Source organism: Coregonus lavaretus (genome assembly GCF_964263955.1).
Source record: "Coregonus lavaretus genome assembly, chromosome: 37".
Lineage (NCBI taxonomy): Eukaryota > Metazoa > Chordata > Actinopteri > Salmoniformes > Salmonidae > Coregonus > Coregonus lavaretus.
In genome coordinates this window covers 31,744,541-31,767,174 of record NC_140024.1, presented here as the reverse complement: position 1 = coordinate 31,767,174, position 22,634 = coordinate 31,744,541, and the positions used below count along the sequence as shown (strand labels likewise).

At 41.4% G+C, this 22,634-nt stretch overlaps 2 protein-coding genes across 4 annotated transcripts; both read left to right on the top strand.

Moving 5' to 3' along the window:
* The first annotated feature begins 3,777 nt into the window (after positions 1–3,777).
* On the top strand, positions 3,778–13,127 carry LOC311111321 (ceroid-lipofuscinosis neuronal protein 6 homolog). 3 transcript variants are annotated; one of them, XM_084154043.1, is made up of 8 exons: positions 3,778–3,863; positions 4,994–5,111; positions 8,828–8,926; positions 9,188–9,376; positions 9,623–9,678; positions 10,254–10,376; positions 11,982–12,267; positions 12,828–12,907. In XM_084154043.1, the coding sequence occupies exons 1-7, from the start codon at positions 3,805–3,807 to the stop codon at positions 12,250–12,252; spliced, it is 915 nt and encodes a 304-aa protein (XP_084010169.1). In that variant the 5' UTR covers positions 3,778–3,804; the 3' UTR covers positions 12,253–12,267; positions 12,828–12,907. The 3 variants fall into 3 exon arrangements, with proteins under 3 accessions (XP_084010169.1, XP_084010168.1, XP_084010170.1); XM_084154042.1 differs by having other exon boundaries at positions 3,781–3,863; positions 12,797–13,127; XM_084154044.1 differs by having other exon boundaries at positions 3,781–3,863; positions 10,293–10,376.
* On the top strand, positions 12,834–19,827 carry LOC311111323 (calmodulin-like protein 4). Its single transcript, XM_084154046.1, has 6 exons — positions 12,834–13,227; positions 14,096–14,176; positions 14,327–14,357; positions 14,823–14,963; positions 17,049–17,237; positions 19,434–19,827. The coding sequence occupies exons 2-6, from the start codon at positions 14,174–14,176 to the stop codon at positions 19,529–19,531; spliced, it is 462 nt and encodes a 153-aa protein (XP_084010172.1). The 5' UTR covers positions 12,834–13,227; positions 14,096–14,173; the 3' UTR covers positions 19,532–19,827.
* Positions 19,828–22,634: the final 2,807 nt, after the last annotated feature.

Genomic DNA, 22,634 nt, shown 5'->3' with positions numbered 1-22,634 from the left:
CTACAGCCATGCTAACGCATTCTACAGCCACGCTAACGCATTCTACAGCCACGCTAATGCATTCTATTGCCACGCTAATGCATTGTACAGCCACGCTAACGCATTCTACAGCCACGCCTGTGACAAGAGCTTGGGCGAAGAGGTGAACAAGTGAAGTGAACCACTATGGCTTCTTGGTGGTGGATAGAGGTGAAGTCATGACAAGATACAATGCTGAAGGGGCAATGAAATGTTCTTCACATATTTCAGCACAGATGAATAAACTGGCAGCTGAACAGGAGCTCCAGATATACTGCAGTGAGGGACAGAGAGAGTTAGTGGTACCTCTCGTAGTATTACATTGACTATCTGACTAGTACACAGTACTAAACACGTAGGCCTTGCTTTTGTTTCTCTGATTTCCCAATGCTACTGAGGAGCAGGAAGAGACTGGAGCAGTGGGAAGTCACAAACTGTATGCGAAGAAACAATCCCCTGAATGTTACATGAAGAGGAATTCTCAATATGGCTTCAATTTTGTATTGCTTTCTTTTTAAACACATTATTTGTATACAAAATATATTGATCGCTTGATCATTTCTATACAGAAACAATGGATATGTATCACAAACATATATCAGCAATATTAATATAATAACAGTATATCACCTCATCGATATTAGTGTCACAGTCTGACAGTCTAAGGCAGCATTTCCCAAACTAGGGGTCGCTTGATTTAAAAATGGGTTGGTGAGAGACTTTGTCGCTTTTATAGCAATGGTGGTAAACGGCACTGAGCAAGTAGAAGAAAAAAAAAGTCAAGAAAGATTGACATCATTGTTTCTGCAGCTGAGCTATTTCTGGGATTAAAAGATTTAACATCTGAGGAGCTACACGGATTACTGACTCGTGCGGTCCCACTCTCTCAGGCCCCAAAGCCTGAACAGGGGATTTGAGGTTTCAAACGACTGAAGAGCAGGAATACATATAGATTAATTTTTTGTAAAAATGTTTGTGTAGTTTGTGTGGATTCATGTAAATTTTCTCTTCCCCAGAGTGGAATCAACTTGTTTAGGGTGATTTTTTTCACCCGTGTCCAGTTGGTGGCGACAATACACCTTTTGCGTGTAGTTCACCAATAAATCCGAAGAAGAAGAAGGAAGTAACAAACCAGAGCGAATTTTGGCCCTGGTGAGGAGAACTATCAGTCAAAGAGGTCATGTTGGCATCAGTTCTGTGACACCATTGGAAGGGCGACACCTGTGGGAGAAGTGTGGGGGATGATTAAGAGGATGAGTGGGGTCAGAAGGGGGTGGGATTATCCAGTGTTGTTGAGTGGGGAGGATATGGCAGTAACAGATGAGAGAGGCACTGGATAAGGTATTGGGGCTGTAAAACAGAGTGTGGGAGGAGGGGAAACTACCAGGCAGCTGGAAGGAGGCAGTAGTGGGACCAATCCGGAAGCCAGGGAAGGACCCAACGAGGCCATCAAGCTATCAGCCAACAGCTTTAACATCACATGTATGTAAGATTATGGAATGTATGACTACAGAGAGGCTAACTTACTTCCTGGAGAGCAGGGGGTTAGTATCGTCACACCAGAGTGGGTTCAGGAAGGGGAACTATGGATCCAGTGCTCTGCTTAGAAGCAGAGGTCAGGAAGGCTCAGGTGAACAAGGAGACTGTTGTAGCTGTCATTTTTGATGTGGAGAAGGCATATGATATGTTGTGGAAGGAGGGGGTTGCTAATCAAGCTTGATATTATGGGGGTACGGGGAAGAACATACAACTGGATAAAGAACTTCCTGTTTGGAAGGACTATCCAGGTGAGGGTGGGGAAGTCTTTATCAGGCGGCTAGCTGGTGGATAACGATACATCGCAGGGGAGCGTGATTAGTCCTCTGTTGTTCTCAATCATGATCAATGATGTGTACTCTCAGGTACGGACGGATATTGGGAGGTCGTTATTTGCAGATGATGGGGCCTTATGGAAGAGGGGAAGAAATGTGCCATACATAGTCAGGAAGGTACAGGAAGCAATTGATGCGGTAGAGCGGTGTGCATTAATGTGGTGATTCAGGTTCTCTGTAGAGAACTCAGACAGTGTTCTTTACCCGGAGGAAGGTGGGAGATGAGGTACGCTTGAGGTTATATGGGAGAAGCTTGGAGAGGGTGGGGGCCTTGGGGTGTACTTTGACACTAGACTGACCTGGGCAGAACACATTGAGAGAGTGGTGGGAAAGTTTAAGAAGGTGCTAAATGTGATGCGCTGTCTGATGGGGAAGGAGTGGGTGGCTGGGCGTTCCTCATTGAGGACTATGTGCAGTACGTTGCATTGATCCGATCTGTAATAGACTATGGCAGTATAGCATATGGTTTGGCAGCCCGGACCTCACTGGAAAGGCTAGATGTCATACAGGGGCAAGGACTCAGAATATGTAGTGGGGTGTTTCGGACCTCCCCAGTGTCCACACTACAGGTGGAGATGGGGGATATGCCATTGGAGATTAGGAGACAGCAGCTGGCAATGAATTATTGGGTTAACCTACAGGGACATGAGGTGTCTCATTCTGCGAAATCGATTCTACAGGCATGCTGGGAACATGAGCGAGGACAGAACACAAGCTTTGGGTGGGTGGGTATTACCCAGGCGAGGGAGATGGGACTGTATGGAAGGGAGTTTAGCCCCACGGTAGCTATTCAACATGGCTACTCCCGCCTCCAGTAGTTGATTTAGAAGTGTTGGAGAGACTACCGAATGATAGGGAGGTTTGATCCATCTGATTTGTTTAATAGACGCATGAATACTGTATATCAGGATTTTGTGGCCATTTACACAGATGGTTCAAAAGATCCAAGGACAGGATGTACTGGGTCAGAATTTGTAGTGCAGGAATGTGGGGTGGCAGGCCGGAAACGTATTACAGATCACCTGGCTGTATATACGGCAGCGCTGAGGGCCGTACTGTTGGTCTTGCACTGGATGGAGGAAGTCAAGCCAGACAGAGTAGTTATTTGCTCTGACTCATTTGCAGTGTTGATGAGTCTGCAGTCATTTTGCTCACGTAGCAGAGAACACCTGTTGAATGAGGTACTACAAACTCATGGCAGGATTAGACAGATGGGTATACAGATAAGATTTACTTGGGTCCCAGCCCATGTGGGGGAGGAGGGGAACGAGGCAGTAGATGAACAGGCTAAACAAGCACTTAGTAGTGGAGATGTTGATGTTATAGTTTCAATGAGCAAGGCAGAGGCAAAAAGCCCGATATGGACAGTGGTGGTGCAGAGATGGCAGGAGCAGTGGAACAGAGACACTAAGGGCAGGCGTCTATTCCAAGTACAGAGGAAAGTCGGGGAGGGGAGGACGGCAGAAAGAGACAGACGAGAGGAGGCTATTTTTTACAAGACTAAGGCTGGGACACAGCCGGTTGAATAAGACCTTAAATGGGATAGGAAATCATCCAACAGGAAAGTGTGAATATTGCCAGGGAACAGAGACAGTGGAGCATGTACTGATACGGTGTGGGCAGTATGAGAGGAAAAGAGAGTGGCTGAGATCCAGTATGAAGGAGAAGGGGATACAGGAAATGAGTTTAAAGATGATACTGAGTAGAACGTCATTAGATATAGTGTCAAATATTTTGTTATCTTTTTTAAGAGCAACGGGGCTGGCAGGTAGGATTTAGTTTCTCCCTGTCTCTGGCCCACACTCCAGTACGGTAGGTGGCGGTAATGCACCATAATGTTGGATGCCAATCGCCGATAAACCCCACTGAAGAAGAAGAAGAAGAAGAAGAATTTTCGTCGCGCGAAGAGAAGAGAATGCAGGCGCCAGTACGGAAACGTCAAAGCAATGCGTCCCAGTCGTCAATAAACCCCAGGTTTGAACATTTTGCTTGTGATTCACGTGTTTATATAATGGGCAAGTATTTCATGTTCCCATCTAGCGGGCCATTGGTAGGAAGGCACCGTGCGTGTCTAAAGAGTTGCCCTGATAAGCCGAGGTGTCTCGGGCATTTGTCTATAAACGAAACGTAAACAGCTTTCTTTGCTTACTGAAATCTATACTTATATTAAACGTTAATCAAAAACAACCACTGACTGTTTGCTCATTGCTGTTGCTCTAAGACAGGGTTCCCCAACTGGGACATAAAACACTGTAAACTAGGAAATCAGCTTCAATTGGTTTTAAACATGGGTACAAGGTGGGCGTTTCATAATTTAAATTCTTTGAAGTATTGACATGGGCGAATTGATGTAGTCAGAGCTAGATTCCACAAATCCTGGTCTCGGCTGCACTCTGTTGAAGTTTATCAGAAACTTCCTTCATCGTGAAGTTTAGTCTGCTAGGCTACTGTAAGACAGTTTCAGTAGGAAATATACTGTAAAGGCATAATCAGTCTGCCACTCAAAACTGCCCCCTTGGTTTCTAAACTAGGTTAGTTATTGCCTGTGCTTGCTGGCTGAAGTTCTTCTCGCCTTGTAATGTGCTCATGGTCAGTCTCATATGAGCAAGAAGAGGGAAGTTGTCAGCCTGTACTGCTTTCAGACGATGACGGCTGTGAAGGTTGTCAAGCACAGCTATACAACACCGTGTATCTTGGCTTTTATGTTGCCCATTATCATTAGCAGAGAGTTAGGAACAGATGGAACCTGTACAAGCAGATGGCTTGGAATGCATTGGACAGCGTATCCACCGTGGCAAACAGCCCACTGAATAACATGTATCGTATTTATTTACATGTCCTCGTCCTATTTCCCCCACTGGCGTTAACCTCGGAGGATCATGGCCAACAAAAACAACATAATAATAGTGATGAATAATTCAGTAGGCTACATGAACAGAAATATAATTATAATGTTATAAGTGTATTCATTTAGGTGAAGGCCTACCACAGCACTGTTGCATCCCACATATTGGCTTAATGTCTTGGTCATACATTGTCATTCTGTATAATGTTGTTTTGGAGTTGGAGGGAATTCATACTTCACAATGTGTCTTTATCTAAAGCCAACCAGGGTCGAAGCCAAAAGGGTCATCAATGAAGAGGCCACAGTTCCACTTTGACCTGTGGTTCTATCTCACAGTGCAAAACTGGGTACTGGACTTTGGAAGGCCCATTGTAATGGTATGGTCAAACTGCTGGGCGATTCAACGCCAGGACAGCCCGAAAATATTTTGGGTATCTCAGATTGTTCTGGCAATTCTTACATAGAAACTTCATTGGGGTGAAGGATATTTGACATGCTTTTTACATTTGTATCACAAACCGTTTTTGAGAAAATCATGATGAAAGTAGCCATTTTAGGCTACCTCATATCCCAAAGAGGGATAGGCTTACCACACTGGGTGGAGTACGTTACTCCATAACAATGCAATACATCTTGAAGGAAATTATTGTTGACACATCCATTATGGATTATTTAGTCAACCATATAAGGTTCATGTGGAGGTGTATTTGAACAGGGATGGCTGCTGCACATTTCCAGTCCCTCCACTCAAGTGCAGGTTAATTTGTATTGGTCTTTGTCAACGGAGTCATTTAGAGTTAGATTCCATGACAAATGTTGTCTTAAAATTGTCATAACAAATCATAATGAATGAACACGATCAAACATGATTTGATAGACTCTCTAATAGGTTGATAAACGTGTACTTCTATGATGCACAAACTATACCCTTTAATTCTCACGTTTGGCCACACCATTTTGAACTATTGTAACAAACAAGCTAATATATACGAAATGTAAGCCCTTTTTAGACCTATACATGCCTGCTGTAATGTAGTTTGGTTGAACTTATACAACCATTATGTAGAAATTATGTTTAACATAATAATAAATTACATTGATCAATCTGACACTAATATTATGTGAATAAATGCAACAGGCCCTGTGCGTCTCTGGAGGAATCTAGTCATGGTAGCGAGCATTACATCTCCTCTCAGTATGAAAATATAATGAACATGTGTCTAACTTGCACCGTTATCAAATTATTAAGAGACTAGATACATTTACATTTTAGTCATTTAGCAGACGCTCTTATCCAGAGCGACTTACAGTTTAGTGAGTGAATACATTTTTCATACTGGCCCCCCCGTGGGAAACGAACCCACAACCCTGGCGTTGCAAGCGCCATGCTTTACCAACTGAGCTACAGGGGACTAGCTTATCCTGGCGACCAATGTTCTAGCATTAATATATTGAGGCAAGCAGATCAGAGACGTCAAGGTGGTACCCAATAATGTGCCGTGTATAGTGAAAATAACAACTGTCAATAGACCTAAATGATGAGCGTATAGTCAATCAAATAATTACTCTGTAGAACGAGGAATGCATTTACTCAATTCAACTAATAGAATGTATTAGTCACAAAAGAATGAACACTCAAACAATTGAGTGGACATGATACCTTCCAGAATACTCCGAGGAAATGACTGTCCCCAATAGGCTAACGTGGTTACACGTGTCTTCAGTTCAGAATCATCTCTAAAAGAAAAAGCAGTGTGACACAGGAGCTTGCTAGCAAGTTCTCAAAGTATAAGTGAATTCACTGTCCTTTCAACCAAATTCAAGCACAAACTCACCCCCAACCAGAAACTCACCCCCAACCTGAATGAACACTTTGCTAGTAAAAACAAAAGACAGGAAAACACACCCAGATTCGAATCTAATCAACCGAATTTAAATTATAGGAGCGCACCCGTGTCGCTCCTCTTTGAGCTATCCGCCATCCGACGAACAAAACCTAAGTTTCCCTATAACAATAAATCCATACCAATTAAAGTACAATAAAACATAACAATTTGTAGCGTTTTATAAACTCTTGAAACAATCCAAACATGACAATTTAATTCACACAGTAACATTCATTTAGTCGATTCAAGTTTCATCAGTCTTCACACCTCTCCTGGCGTCAGTGACCCCAGGACTTCCATGTGATCCACAGATAAGATGTGATTGACCCCTGTGATAGCCCACGAATGGTCAGCCATCCAAACAATGTCATAAATCGTGATTGAGTCTTCACGCTGGGCCTCAGCGACAGCAAGTCGCTAGTCGCGAGTATCACCTTCTCTCATTCTTCCACTACAGTAAGACCCTATGATCCGTGAACCGTACATGATACAGACAACATCCTGGTGTCATTATACTCCTTAGTGTGTGCTCTAACATATGGAGGAGGGAATTGCCAGGGTCCTCACGATACGATATTATCACCATGCTTAGGTGCCGATACGATATGTATTTCGATTCTCACGATTCTATAAGTATTGCGATTTGATACAGTATGTCTGGTGCGGAGAGATAAGAGAGAGCATGGGAAAATGAGTTTTGATCAGTCATGGAAATAAAAGTGCTGAAAACATGTTGGCTCACTATTTAAAAAGACGGAGAACAAGCTATAGGATACCTGAGTTTTGGCGAGTTTTATATTTTTTACAGATCTATACTCAAAGTATCGATATAATATCGGCCACAATAATATTGCGATATGTAACTGTAGATTTTTTTATACCCCTTATCACTAATATGGAGTATGTCTAAATTCTGAAATGCAATTCTTCACATTTATTTAATCAACATAAACATTTTAAATATCTCATAAGTACCCTTTTTGATTTTATTAATTTTAAGACATTGGTTGGAAAAATATACTCTAACATGCTGACCAGACCACACCGTGCGCATGTTGATTTTGTCCGACCACACCAGACGCGATCAGGACACCCAGGTTGAAATATCAAAACGAACTCTGAACCAACTATATTAATTTGGGGACAGGTCGAAAAGCATAAAACATTTATGGCAGTTTAGCTAGATAGCTTGCTGTTGCTTGCTAATTTGTCCTGGGATATAAACATTGGGTTGTTATTTTACCTGAAATCCACAAGGTTCTCTACTCCGACAATTAATCCATAGATAAAAGGGTAAACAGAGTTTGTTTCTAGTAATCTCTCCTCTTTCAGGCTTCTTCTTCTTCTATGGACTTTATATGGCGGTTGGCAACCAACTTTAAGATGCATTAACACCACCAACTGCACTGGAGTGTGGACCTCTCATCTTTCAATCACCCACGTGGGTATATGCTCCTAAAAACCGATGGGAGAGGTGGGACTTGCAGCGCGTCAGGCGTCACAAATAGAACCAAGTTCTATTTTAGCGCCTGGCTACGCAGACACTCATTGAGGCGCGCGAGCAGTGTCGGTGCAATGATTTGAAAAACACGTATGTGTACATTTATTTACACGCGACGCGAGCGGTGTGGTCAGCATGTAAGGACATCAAATTTCCAGAGTTGTTTGTCTGCTAATTTTGAAGTTATGATACATTTTATTACCAACACAGTGAATGGGAAAATGGATTCAAATGGAACTTCCTCTGCTGGTGATTTGCTGAATGTGCAATCCTAAAAGAGGGCTATGATTTCTTAATGACCTTTATTGTCAATTTCTGTGTATAAAATGGGTCATATCTTCAAAGGTACCAGAGAGCCCACTGACACTATAAGTATAATGACACCAAGATATTGTCTGTATCATGTACGGTTCACGGATCATAGGTTCTTACAGGAGGCATTTTCATCATGATAAAAACAAAAGAATACCTTGATACAAATGTAAAAAACTTGTCTAACATACTTCCCTTCCAATAAAGTTTCTATGTGAGAATTGCCAGAACAATCTAAGATACCCAAAATATTTTCGGGCTGTCCTGGCGTGGAACCACCCTGCTACAATAATATATTTGAGTAAATAAGGAAGTGTAACAAACAAATAGCCTAGTTATAGCAGCATTCAAATCTATGAATGCAACCCTGTGTTGTATCCATGATTTCATTTAGATCATTCTCCCTCTGGAGTGGTTCCCCCTGAACAAACCCAGTGCTGGAGACTACTTTCACATGGCCTACAATGTCATCACGCCATTCCTACTGCTCAAGGTGGGTGACTGTCTGGAACCACCAAACACAAACTGCAACGCTGGTTGATACCGTTTGTTCACCATCACAGTTGGCCTATAAGAAGCTACAGTGACAATAAAATGTGTCCCAAATAATCTATTTCAATATGTAATTAATTAATTAATCTGATGAATTTGCGATGCACACATGCTATACTAAGCGTGTGTGTGTGCGTACGCACTGACTGTGTGTGTTTACATGCCTTTTAATGTGTGTGTGCTCTCGTCCCTCTCTGAGCAGCTGATTGAGCGGAGTCCCAGGGCCCTGCCTCGCTCCGCTGTGTACCTGAGCATCATCACCTTTGTGATGGGCGCCAGCATCCACCTGGTGGGAGACTCCATCAACCACCGTCTCCTGCTGAGCGGTTACCAGCTCCACCTGTCTGTCAGAGAGAACCCCATCATCAAAGACCTCAAACCTGCTACACTGGTAGGCTATACCTTTTTATTATATAAGATATACTTCGTTAGTCCAGATGGGATGGAAATGTGTCTTCTGCTTTTTACCCAACCCCTCTGATACAATCTGACCAACGTATGCAAAATTATAGTTGTGGCTTAACCGAGATGAATGAACGCATGGTGCCTGGTAGAGCTCAAATGTATGCTGTTTTATATCAACCAACCCAAAAATGCTGATGATGTTTGAAAATGTTTCTTATTTTATTTATTTTAGATTGATTCGTTTGAACTTCTTTATTTTTATGATGAACAGCTGGGACATTTAATGTGGTAGGTATCGGATCATGTAGTAATTTCTTTTAATGGGATATTCTCTTCTGCGTAAAACTGGAATTGGTTGATATTATAACTTAGTTTAAAACCTGTTTTAAAGTGGTTGAACATTGACTGTTTTTCAAATTTAGTTGCTTTGATGTATTTATGTCTGTATATCTAAAAATCTAATCTAATTTTATTGTTCGGGTACACATACTTTGCAGATGTTATTGCGGGTGTAGAGAAAAGCTTATGTTCCTAGCTCCAACAGTGCAGTAATACCTAACAATACAAAACAAGTCCAAAAAATTTAAATAAAGGAATTAAGAAATATAGGAATTTTAGAACGAGCAATGTCAGAGTCCGGAATATAAATATATATATATATATATACGATGGTGTGTATAGACAGTGTGGACAGCATATGAATAGAAAAGGTGTGTTCAGCAGTAGTTATATAGGATGAGCCTTGACTAGAATACAGTATATACATCAGAAGTGGGGAAAACAGTATGTAAACATTATTAAAGTTCAATATGTGTAATAAGTTGACATGAAGTAGTTTTCAACAGAGTTCTCTCTACCTCCAGGTATATTCCTTTCTTCATCATCCTCTTCCTCTACTTCAGCGGCTGTTTTACTCACGTCAAAGAGGATAAGACGATGCCCCTGTCTGGTTGGCTGCTACTCGGACCCAGTGCCCTCTACTATTGGTCAGTCCCCTCATTACTTCCTTATTTTTACTTCAGTAAAGTTTTCTGAGCAAAACAGCTCCAAGTGATTTTAATTTTGGAAATCTGTAGCAAGATATATGTGATCGTATACAAATGTAAGCAAGTTTTGAAATTATTGTTTTAGTCAAATATCTGTTTGGGCTTCTTGAGGTCAATTTGCAGTCTACAAATTATTTGTCATGATGTTCCGGCCCCCTGACCATCTGCTGAAGAAAAAATTGGCCCGCTGCTTAATCTAGTTGATGATCCCTGCCATACAACACTCCTTCCGTAGCCTCCAACTGCTCTTAAACACAAGTAAAACTAAATGCATGCTCTTCAATCGAACGCTGCTGGCACCCGCCCACCCGACTAGAATCACTACTCTCGACGTGTCTGACCTAGAGTATGTGGACAACTACAAATACCTAGGTGTCTGGTTAGACTGTAAACTCTCCTTCCAGACTCACATTAAGCATCTCCAATCCAAAGTTAAATCTAGAATCGGCTTCCTATTTCGCAACAAAGCCTCCTTCAATCATGCTGCCAAACATGCCCTCGTAAAACTGACTATCCTACCGATCCTTGACTTCGGCAATGTCATTTACAAAATAGCCTCCAACACTCTACTCAGCAAATTGGATGTAGTCTATCACAGTGCCATCCGTTTTGTCACCAAAGCCCCATATACTACCCACCACTGTGACCTGTACGCTCTTGTTGGCTGGCCCTCACTACATATTCGTCGCCAAACCCACTGGCTACAGGCCATCTATAAATCACTACTAGGCAAATCCCCGCCTTATCTTAGCTCATTGGTCACCATAGCAACACCCACCCGTAGTATGCGCTCCAGCAGGTATATCTCACTGGTCATCCCCAAAGCCAACACCTCCTTTGACCACCATTCCTTCCAGTTCTCTGCTGCCAATGACTGGAACGAACTGCAAAAATCTCTGAAGCTGGAGACTCTTATCTCCCTCACTAACTTTAAGCATCAGTTGTCAGAGCACCTTACCGATCACTGCACCTGTACACAGCCCATCTGAAATTAGCCCAACCAACTACCTCATCCCCATATTGTTATTTATTTAGCTCATTTGCACCCCAGTATCTCTATTTGCACATCATCTCTTGCACATCTATCATTCCAGTGTTAATACTAATTGTAATTATTTTGCACTATGGCCTATTTATTGCCTTACCTCCATAACTTGCTACATTTGCACACACTGTATATATATTTTCTGTTGTATTTTTGACTTTATGTTTTGTTTTACCCCATATGTAACTCTGTGTTGTTGTTTTTATCGCACTGCTTTGCTTTATCTTGGCCAGGTCGCAGTTGTAAATGAGAACTTGTTCTCAACTGGCTTACCTGGTTAAATAAAGGTTAAATAAAAATAAAATAAAATAAATAGAGGTTTGCTGAATTCTAATTGGCAATTGTACTCCATTGTGTGATTTATGTCATACTGTAAGTACCTGAAGTATGGGACATTTCACTGTGTGAAGCGTGGCTCAACTCTTTAAGTATTTTCTTCTAGAAAGTGAAAGTATCTTGACTGCAGCTCTCACTTCTGCCCCTCTCTCACACCTTCTCAGGTACTTGGTCACAGAGGGTCAGATCTTCCAACTCTTCCTCCTCACCTTCCTAGCTATGGTAGCCACAGTGATCCACCAGCGACATAAGGGCTCGGTCCCGGACGCCAACGGCCACTTTCTGTTCGCCAGCTTCTCTGTCACCATGTGCCTGGTCGCCGTGTGGGTGGCCTGGCTGTGGAGCGACCCAGTGCTGCGTAAGAAATATCCCGGTCTCTTGTACGTCCCCGAACCCTGGTCCTACTACACGTTACACGTCAAGGACAGCCAATGATGAGAGTGACAACAGGTGAGTGTCCACTATGATGCTAGTTTGTGTTAGCCTGGGTGCCAGTTTGATGATGATAGTTTGTGTTAGACTGGGTGCCACTATGATGCTAGTTTTTGTTAGCCTGGGAGCCAGTATGATGCTAGTTTGTGTTAGCCTGGGAGCCAGTATGATGCTAGTTTGTGTTAGCCTGGGTGCCAGTATGACATTGCTAGTTTGTGTTAGCCTGGGTGCCAGTATGATGATGCTAGTTTGTGTTAGCCTGGGTGCCAGTATGATGATGCTAGTTTGTGTTAGCCTGGGTGCCAGTATGACATTGCTAGTTTGTGTTAGCCTGGGTGCCAGTATGACATTGCTAGTTTGTGTTAGCCTGGGTGCCAGTATGATGATGCTAGTTTGTGTTAGCCTGGGAGCCAGTATGATGATGCTAGTTTGTGTTAACAATTAGTTATCCAGGTTAGGTTTGCATGGAGTAAGGAAAGTTATTATGAGCCGTCCTTCCATCACCACCCTCCTGTGGAATGGACTAATATTGACTTACATTTTGTAGAATTTACAGGTCTGAAACTTTCCTTCGCCAGATAAATGGTGCATCTGCTCTGCTCCAAAATGGTGGAATGACATAATCAGCAAGCGCAGTGTTGTGGTGCATTCTGGGACAGGCCCCTCTTTTCTACAGTTGCACCCAACCCCGTCTACATGACAATGACCGTCTTACAGTATGTAATGTTACAGTATTCATTTAAAATGAGCCAAACTTTGAAATCAACTCAAAGAAAGGTCAGTGTCGTATGTACTTGAACATCATTGGATTGCTAAATGTAAGTTGTTTAAACATTTGAAAATCAGATCGTTTTTGTAATAAATGTTTCTTACTCCACTGTATGTGTATTGTGTTTATGAGCTTTGAAGACATGTTTAACTTTACTTGCTTATAAGGTATAACAGATATCATCATCATCAGGGTTTTTCCATACTGAAGTAAGTCATATGTCTCCTATAGCAGATGTACATTTGACATTTTAGTAATTTAGCAGACGCTCTTATCCAGAGCGACTTACAGTAGTGAGTGCATACATTTTCATACTTTTTCGTACTGGTCCTCAGTGGGAATCGAACCCACAACCCTGGCACTGCAAGCACCATGCTCTACCAATTGAGCAAGAATACAGAGTACACGCCAGATGTAGCGGGGTATCCACATACCAAGTGGTCCTCTGTAGCTCAGCTGGTAGAGCACGGCGCTTGTAACGCCAGGGTAGTGGGTTCGATCCCCGGGACCACCCATACACAAAAATGTATGCACACATGACTGTAAGTCGCTTTGGATAAAAGCGTCTGCTAAATGGCATATTATATTATTATTTATTATACCAAATTATTATATGCCGTACTAGTACATGGCTGGATTGATAGACAATGACCTCTAGTGGTAATTATATATATTGCAGCTACCTCAGGAAATGTATATATTCACTGTCGTCACTATCCTGTCATCGGTCCTTTCACTAGACATTACAAGGTATTGAATTGAATGCGGGAGTTCTATTAGTTGGGCAAGATCAATCATACTTACGCCTACTTCTAATATAGACAAAGTTACTTATCTTATTGAAGAATTTTACTTTTTAAATGTAACTACAATTTCCGTATACTGTAACTCGTCTGCTACTGGCCACGCTGTGTAGTTTAACATATCCTGGTTGTCATAACAGACAATAGATAGTGTTTAGTATCACAGCTATTTGAGAGAGGAGAATGGGAGAGGATAATATGATACCTTGGATCCACTATCTCGGTTTCCACAGCAACCAGTATTAAATGACATGTACTCTGTACTGGACTTTAGAACGGGCAGGCAGACGGGTGTGGAGACAGGTGAGGTGAGCCAGTGGCATTACAGGAAGAGAGATCTCCGACGACAGACATGGTAACCACTTCATTGTTTGGGGTTTTCTGTTTAATAATTTCTGTACACGTTTAAGCCAACTCATGGTGTATTTTTTGTGTTTTCTGTTTAATAATTTCCATTTAATAATTTGTGTTTAAGCCAATTCATGGTGTATTGTGTTTTTCTCAGGCTAAATTCCTGTCAGGAACTCAGATCAACGGTAAGGTGTGCTATGTTGTTTGCTAGCTTTTCTTTTGGTGTGTGAGAGGTCACTTGAGACATAAATAATGTCAGTCTTTTTCAATAAATTGATATTGAACAGTAGAGTAAAATATTGTGACTAACTTTGAGAGCAATGTCTTTTAAAAAGGGATTTTAGAAAAGAAGAATCCCATTTGAGGGTAAAAGTATGATTTATTTCTTCCTCTACACTTGTCGAAATGAGACAAGAACATTTAACTGCCTCCTTGGAGTGAGACAAGAACGTTTAACTGCCTCCTCAGAGTGAGACAATAACGTTTTAATTGCCTCCTTGGAGTGAGGAGAATGCATTGATGCATTTTGACATTGTAATATGCACTGTTTTTAGAATATATTATCCTGATTATTAATTTTTTCTCCACAGTCATAGTTTCTTTTTTACCCAGAACCTCAGTGCATTATTTGCATGTTTTTCTCCCTGTAGAGTTCAAGGAATGTTTCTCCTTGTATGACAAGAAGCGCAAGGGGAAGATTGAAGCCAAGGACCTGATCACAGTTATGCGCTGTCTGGGGACGAGTCCCACCTTCGGTGAGATCGACAGACACCTGCAGGTCCACAAGATAGGTATGCCATCAAGGTCCCCTCACTTACCCTGGGGGCATTTCAATAGTCTAGTGGCTTACCCTGGGGGCATCTCAGTAGTCTAGAGTGACTTACCCTGGGGGCATCTCAGTAGTCTAGAGTGACGTACCCTGGGGGCAATATCAGTAGTCTAGAATGACTTACCCTGGGGGCATATCAATAGTCTAGAGTGACTTACCCTGGGGGCATCTCAGTAGTCTAGAGTGACTTACCCTGGGGGCATCTCAGTAGTCTAGAATGACTTACCCTGGGGGCATCTCAGTAGTCTAGAGTGACTTACCCTGGGGGCATCTCAGTAGTCTAGAGTGACTTACCCTGGGGGCATCTCAGTAGTCTAGAGTGACTTACCCTGGGGGCATCTCAGTAGTCTAGAGTGACTTACCCTTGGGGCATCTCAGTAGTCTAGAGTGACTTACCCTGGGGGCATCTCAGTAGTCTAGAGTGACTTACCCTGGGGGCATCTCAGTAGTCTAGAGTGACTTACCCTGGGGGCAACTCAGTAGTCTAGAGTGACTTACCCTGGGGGCATCTCAGTAGTCTAGAGTGACTTACCCTGGGGGCATATCAATAGTCTAGAGTGACTTACCCTGGGGGCATATCAATAGTCTAGAATGACTTACCCTTGGGGCATCTCAGTAGTCTAGAGTGACTTACCCTGGGGGCATCTCAGTAGTCTAGAGTGACTTACCCTTGGGGCATCTCAGTAGTCTACAGCAGGGCTCTCCAACCCTGTTCCTGGAGAGCTACCGTCCTGTAGGTTTTCGCTCCAAACCTAATCTAGCGCACCTGATTCGAATAATTAGCTAGTTAATAAGCTGAATGAGGTTAGTTACAACTGGGGTTGGAGTGAACCTACAAGAGGGTAGCTCTCCAGGAACAGGGTTGGGAGAGCCATGGTCTAGAGTGACTTACCCTGGGGGCATCTCAGTAGTCTATAGCAGGGGTATTCAACTCTTACCCTACGAGGTTCGAAGCCTGCTGCTTTTCTGTTCTACCTGATCATTAATTGCACCCACCTGGTGTTCCAGGTCTAAATCACTCCCTGATTAGAGGGGAAAGATGAAACAACCCACTGGAACTGGTTGAGTTTGAGGGGTCTAGAGTGACGTCCTCTCTTCATCTGCGTTACCATGACATCTTTTCCCCCCAATTTTATTTTTTTAAAGGTCAGTGCAGATGAAGGGAACAAGTAGGAAAGTGGAAGCCATTAGAATATTGAAGTGGCTCTAGACACCTGGTGATCTAGCTGAACTGTTTAGGAATGGTAGTGAGGTTTTGGCTGTAAATGATTTAACAGGCAGGCAAGCTGCTACTTGGGGAGGTGGGTAGAGGGAGAAAATGTCACCTTGTTGTCACATTGAGTGTAACCTACACATTAGCTGAAATCTGTCCAGGCTTGATCCAATTCCATTTATTACATTAAAACATATATGTATCTTCTCTCAGCTCTTCATAATTGCTGCACTGAACTTTTTAACCTGGGGGAAGTACTGAGAAATATTCAAACCAATTAACTGATTTGGTAATGTGAAAATGGCTTTGGTTAAAACACGTTTGACTCAACAGAATTTTTTTCCATCAATCCCCAATTTCCTGAGAACAACATAGAACTGAATGTCTTTCTGAGAGTCAAAAAGTGTGTCTGCTCTGTTACTCTGAACTTTATGCCCATTTGCAGTTCATTCTTTTACACATTTACACAGGCAGCTCAATTCTGATATTTTTTTCGCCTCATTGATTTTTTTTGACCAATCAGATCAGCTCTGAAAAAGATCTGATGTGAAAAGATCTGATGTGATTGGTCAAAAGACCAATTCATGGAAAAAATATCAGAATTGGGCTGCCTGTGTAAACGCAGCCACATTGACACAATCCACTGCCCTAACTAATGATTTGATTGAAGAAGTAAGTAATAATCAACAATGCTCAGTACAGTTGTATGAAAATACACCACAACTCGGCCATGTAGCAGATAACCAGTCACTTTAACAGCAGCATTTAGGCCTGCTTTGGATCAATGGTGCCCTTTGCAGGTGATTAGTTATATGGATCTCCTTCCTTCTCCAGATAAGAAGGGCGAGCTGGACTTCTCCACCTTCCTGACCATGATGCACCGGCAGATCCAGCAGGAGGACCCCAAGGCGGAGATCCTGGAGGCCATGAGGATGACGGACAAGCAGAACAAGGGCTACATCCTGGCTTCTGAGCTCCGGACCAAGCTCACCAAGCTAGGAGAGAAGCTAACTGATAAAGAAGGTAGCCTACAATGTGTTTCTATCACTATGGGTTTTAGCTGACATGGATTAAGACCGGACTAGATATAATGCTTAATGGAGTCTCTATTTAAAATGCTGTTTAATGCAGGAGTAGTAGATAGGCTTAATCTGGGTCGGGGAAACTGGCCCTGAAAGTGCAGCTTGACAGTCTGAATTGGCTCCTTCTTACAATCTCTTATACATAATCTGCACTGCGGTTAAAAAGAAAAGTAAAATATAACTGGTATACCTTTTCCTGGTATTTGTTTTCATCAGTCCAGCTCTTTTAACCCTTTACACTCGTACCCGTATACGGGTTGAAAATGGCAGATTTGGGCACTGATAAACGCCTAAATTGGAACGCAGTGTCTGTCTGGACAGTAACGTTCTATACATGACGTCAGAGCTTTGGCTCTGCGCTTCACAGCGCTGTATCGGTTTTGACTGACAGCCATTCTGAACTTGAGCACTGCTTGCGAAAAGAAGTTGCCCCCATCCCTCTTGGTAATTGGGCAACTTTTTAAAATGTTTCGTTGTGTGCGTGAGGGAAATGTTGTAAATTAAGAGGACTCTATGTATTTTGAAAGATGAGACGTTGAGGATTATAATAAATACTGGTTTGATGTCATACATGCAAGCCTAACACCAGTGAGTCTAAATGGGCACTTCACATTTCCATGTCATAAATGTAATTTCATATACAGTGTTTGTTTATGATCACTATGTTTGATGTATAGTTACAAGATGACATGGCGTCATACCCTGGGTTATTTTGAACAGAATGAGCCTGTTTGTCTACAGTGAAGAACATTTGCCTCGGCACACGCACTTGAATGCACTCATGACTCCTTTCTATAGACGGGTTGGTTGTTTAGCAACAACAGCGCAACTATGGGGCGAAACAGACGGGGTGCTCTTAGATTGTTGAAACGTGTCAAATATATTTGTATTTATTGAAAACACAAATACATTTGCACAATGAGCACTTTTCTCTCAAATACATTGTTACAGTTGTTGGTTAGCTAGCTAGCGAATTTTTTGCCATATTAGCAGAGACATGACATCAGTCCAAACACCTCAAAACAAGACATGGTATCAAGAACAAGATATAAAACTAGCTGAAACGAGCCACCTACGATTCCGCTCATGGCAGCTTATTTTCATTATTGCTAGATATCTGACCATCCAGAATCACAACAATACACAGACTTCTGCCCCATTGAATCACGTGCATCATTTTCGTGACGATGTCAGCTAACCCGTCTATGCGCACCGAAATTACGATATGTTTCCCTAAATTGCATTGTGAAAGCCTAACACTTTAATATTGTATTTCATAACTTAGATAGTCATGTTGGCAATAGAACATGCTTTCAAATGATTCACACCTGACCCAGATTGCGATTTTATAATGGATGTTTTCTTTCTTAGGAAATGTGCACACTTTGGAGAGGTGTGTGGCCACTCAGACACCAGTTAGACCTCTCACTCAAACCTCTTATTGTTCTGTCTTGTGTTGCACCTACAACACATTTTCCAGGAATAATCTTATCATGTTACTGAATGTATCCAGAGTATTTTCAGATTTCGTTAACAACAAATGTGGCAAAAAGTACAGAAAATGTTAAATGCACATAAAATCAACAGTGTAAGGTTTGGATTCAGTCTGGTGTCAGGTGAACTGCTGTGTCCTCACCTTTTTAGTCTAACAATTTCCCCATAATCTCTAAACTGTTCCCTTTTCATTGCTACCATGTTTATGCATATGCTTTTCATATTTCTTCTGTAAGAAACATTTCAATGTAGCCCTATCCATATAGGCCAATTCCCAGGAGTGTAAAGGGTTAAATTAGTGCAGATGTGGGAAATAGAGAAACAAGGCCACTTTAGACTATTGAGAGACACCCAGTGCCTTCAAGAGACCCAATGGAAATACACATTGAGATGGCAGCTTTCCCACTGGACACACTGGTTGAATTAACGTTGTGTCCACGTCATTTCAATTCAATTTAATTGACATCTGTGCCCAGTGGGTCAAGTCATTCTCATGTGTCAACACATACATTAACTGAATCTTGTGTCAATTTGCAAATTATAAAACACTTAAATGTTTTAACGATTCTACCTGGTAACATACTTGTGGTTGGTCCTAAATCAGCGAATTAACATTAAGTTATTTCCCCTCTAAAATTTGCAGTGGACGAGCTGTTCAGAGAAGCCAACGTGAAGTCTAATGGCAAGGTGCACTACGAGGAGTTCACCAGGATGGTGACACTACCGTCAGTGGATTACTGAGGGACAGGAGGAGGTGACGTCCTTTATGATAGGGAAGCATGGTCATGGAAGGGACCTGGTTATGCATGCACTGAGCATTACCCAACCACCTCCATGCACATAATTTATTGATCATCTAGGTTTGTATCTATTGTAGGCTACGTTCTATCATTTATACAAGTGCATTTGATTAATTAAATGGATTAATCTTTTTTATTTTTTATTGAGGGTTTGTATTTTACTTGCTGCAGGAAGAGTAGCTGCTGCATGTGCAGTAGGTAATGGAGATTCAAATAAACACAACTATCCCTTTTCGATTTTGAGTTTAAAACTGTTTGTTGAACTTGTGTTCTAGGTGTAGGATTTTATAAATGTAGTTTACATGGTGCAATCACTCAAGCTCTTTCAGCCATACCATTGAACTAAAAAGTTGTGCAAGTTGTTTATTCCTCCCACAATATTCTTTACAATAACAATTTAAGTCAATATTTACATGTCATAGTAACCAAATAATTCACCGTCATTAGTAGGAATGTATGTTTAAAAAAAATACTAGTTATGTAGGAAGGACCAAGTTCTTTGCACACACACTGCATATTGTGTCAATAGTGTGCAGCTGTAGCCTGCAATTGGAGGTGAATTCTTTGCACACAGACCATTCATTTATGGCATAAATTCCACGTCAAAGGAATTCTCTGCCTAATATATTGTCAGTAAGCATATATTATTTTTTACAAGAACGTAATGGCATTTAATTTAGTCATCCAATATAGCTAAGCCATTATTAAGGAGTGCAGGGGGGCAGGAGGAATATGTGGAGAATATACAGGTAACTGCCAAAATAAAGGAAACCCTGGATTAAATGAGGGGTACCTAAATATATACACAGTGGGTGCTTTCACACAGGTGTGGTTCCTGAGTTAAGCAATTAAAACATCCCATCATGCTTAGGGTCATGTATAAAATTGCCCAGTTGTCCATTATTTTGGCTACCATGACTAGAAGAGATTTCAGTGACTTTGAAACTGGGGTCTCAAAGGAGCATAGCAGGTTTAGAGTGTGTGTGTGTCACCAGATTTCAACCCAATTGAACACTTATGGGAGATTCTGGAGCGGAACATGAGACAGCGTTTTCCACCACCATCAACAAAACACCAATATGGAATTTATTGTGGAAGAATGGTGTTGCATCCCTCCAATAGAGTTCCAGACTCTGGTAGAATCTTTGCCAAGGCACATTGAAGCTGTTCTGGCGGCACGTGGTTGCCCAATGCCCTATTAAAACACTTATTGGTTTTTCCTTTATTTTGGCAGTTACCTGTACGTTTCCCAAACTCGGTCTTGGGGGACCCCATGTTTTGGTTTTTGCCCTAGCAATACACAGCTGATTAAAATCATCATAGCTTGATGATTAGTTGATTATTTGAATCAGCTTTGTAGTGCTAGGGAAAAAACCTAAATGTGCACCCCTTGGTGTTCCGAGGCCCAAGTTTGGGAAACGCTGGACACACCTACCAAATGTAATTGTTTTATTTTTATTTAACCAGGTAAGACCCATTTTTCCAGGGCGACCTGACATGAAGAAAAAACGGAAATAGCAGCGTGTACATAAAACATTACAAAAAAAATACAAGTAAACAAAAATGATAAACTGCAGCTATCAAAAACATTATTCGATCAGTCTTAAACACCGGGAAAGACTCTAACTCCCCTAACTTTTAATATATTTTGAAGCATGTTACTGGATGAAGGGGCATTATGGGATAACTATGGTTTCCCCATCTCAGTTCTAGCCTTAGGAACAGACAAGGACTGCAGCGACTGTGAACGAAGACTGTATTGAGTGACTGATCTGGTCAGTAAGGAACAGAGATACAAAGGTGGTTGACCTATCAATGCTTTCTTTGAACACACAAGTGTACCAGTGCTTTAGCTTCCTGGTGGAGAGAGAGGTCCATTGCACCATGGCATACAAATCACAGTGATGGGAGAGTGATCTATCTAGCGTTGGTGATAAATCTTAAAAGCACCATGACACACTGTGTCCAGAGTTTTTAAGGTACTTGCTAAGCCCTGCATACAGATAATATCACCATAATCCAGCACTGCTAACAAAGTGCTTTGAACAAGATCCTTTCTGACTGACATAATAATAATAATAATAATAATAATAATAATAATAATAATAATAATAATTAATAATTAATAATAATAATAAAAATAATAATAATAAATAATAATAATAATAAATAATAAATAATAAATAATAATAATAAATAATAATAATTAATAATAATAATAATAATAATAATAATAATAATAATAATTGGTCATTTAGCAGACGCTCTTATCCAGAGCGACTTACAGGAGCAATTAGGGTTCGACAGATTTTTCACCTAGTCGGCTCGGGGATTAGAACCAGCGACCTTTCGGTTACTGGCACAACGCTCTTAACCACTAAGCTACCTGCCGCCCATTGAAAAGCAAGATTTGTTCCAAAAATAAAAACCCAATTTCAACTTCAGTTTCTTGGTGAAGTTATCAATGTGCTGTTTAAAATTCAGCTTTTCATCTAACCAAATGCCAACATACTTATAGGTGACATTTTCAATTTGCTTGCTTTTTACAGTTGAAATCTGCAAGTGACTCCATTTGTCTACTTTCAGAGAAGAGAAAACCATAAGTGTAGTTTTCCTTGCATTAAGCACAAGTTTCAATTGGAAAAGTTGTTTTTGAACAGCATCAAAAGCCAACTGTAAATCCTGAAAAGCCTTCAAGATGTGCTAGAATAAATAATTGTGTCATCAGCATACAGTCTTCCCTATATCATGTATATACATTGTAAAAAGGATCAGACCTAAAATTGAGCCCTGGGGAACTCCTTTGATAAGCCTTGGAAACTCAGATTTCATACCCTCTGTGCTACACTGCATTCTGTCAGAAAGGTAGTTTTGGAACCAATCCAATGTTTCAACACTTAAACCAACTTTTTCTTTGTCTATACAACTGCAGGGTCAACAAAGGCCTTCAATAAGTCAATAAAAAGTGAAACACAGTGATGTTTCTTGTCCTGAGCATCTAGAATATCACCTACAACCTTAGTTACAGCAGTAATTGTACTATG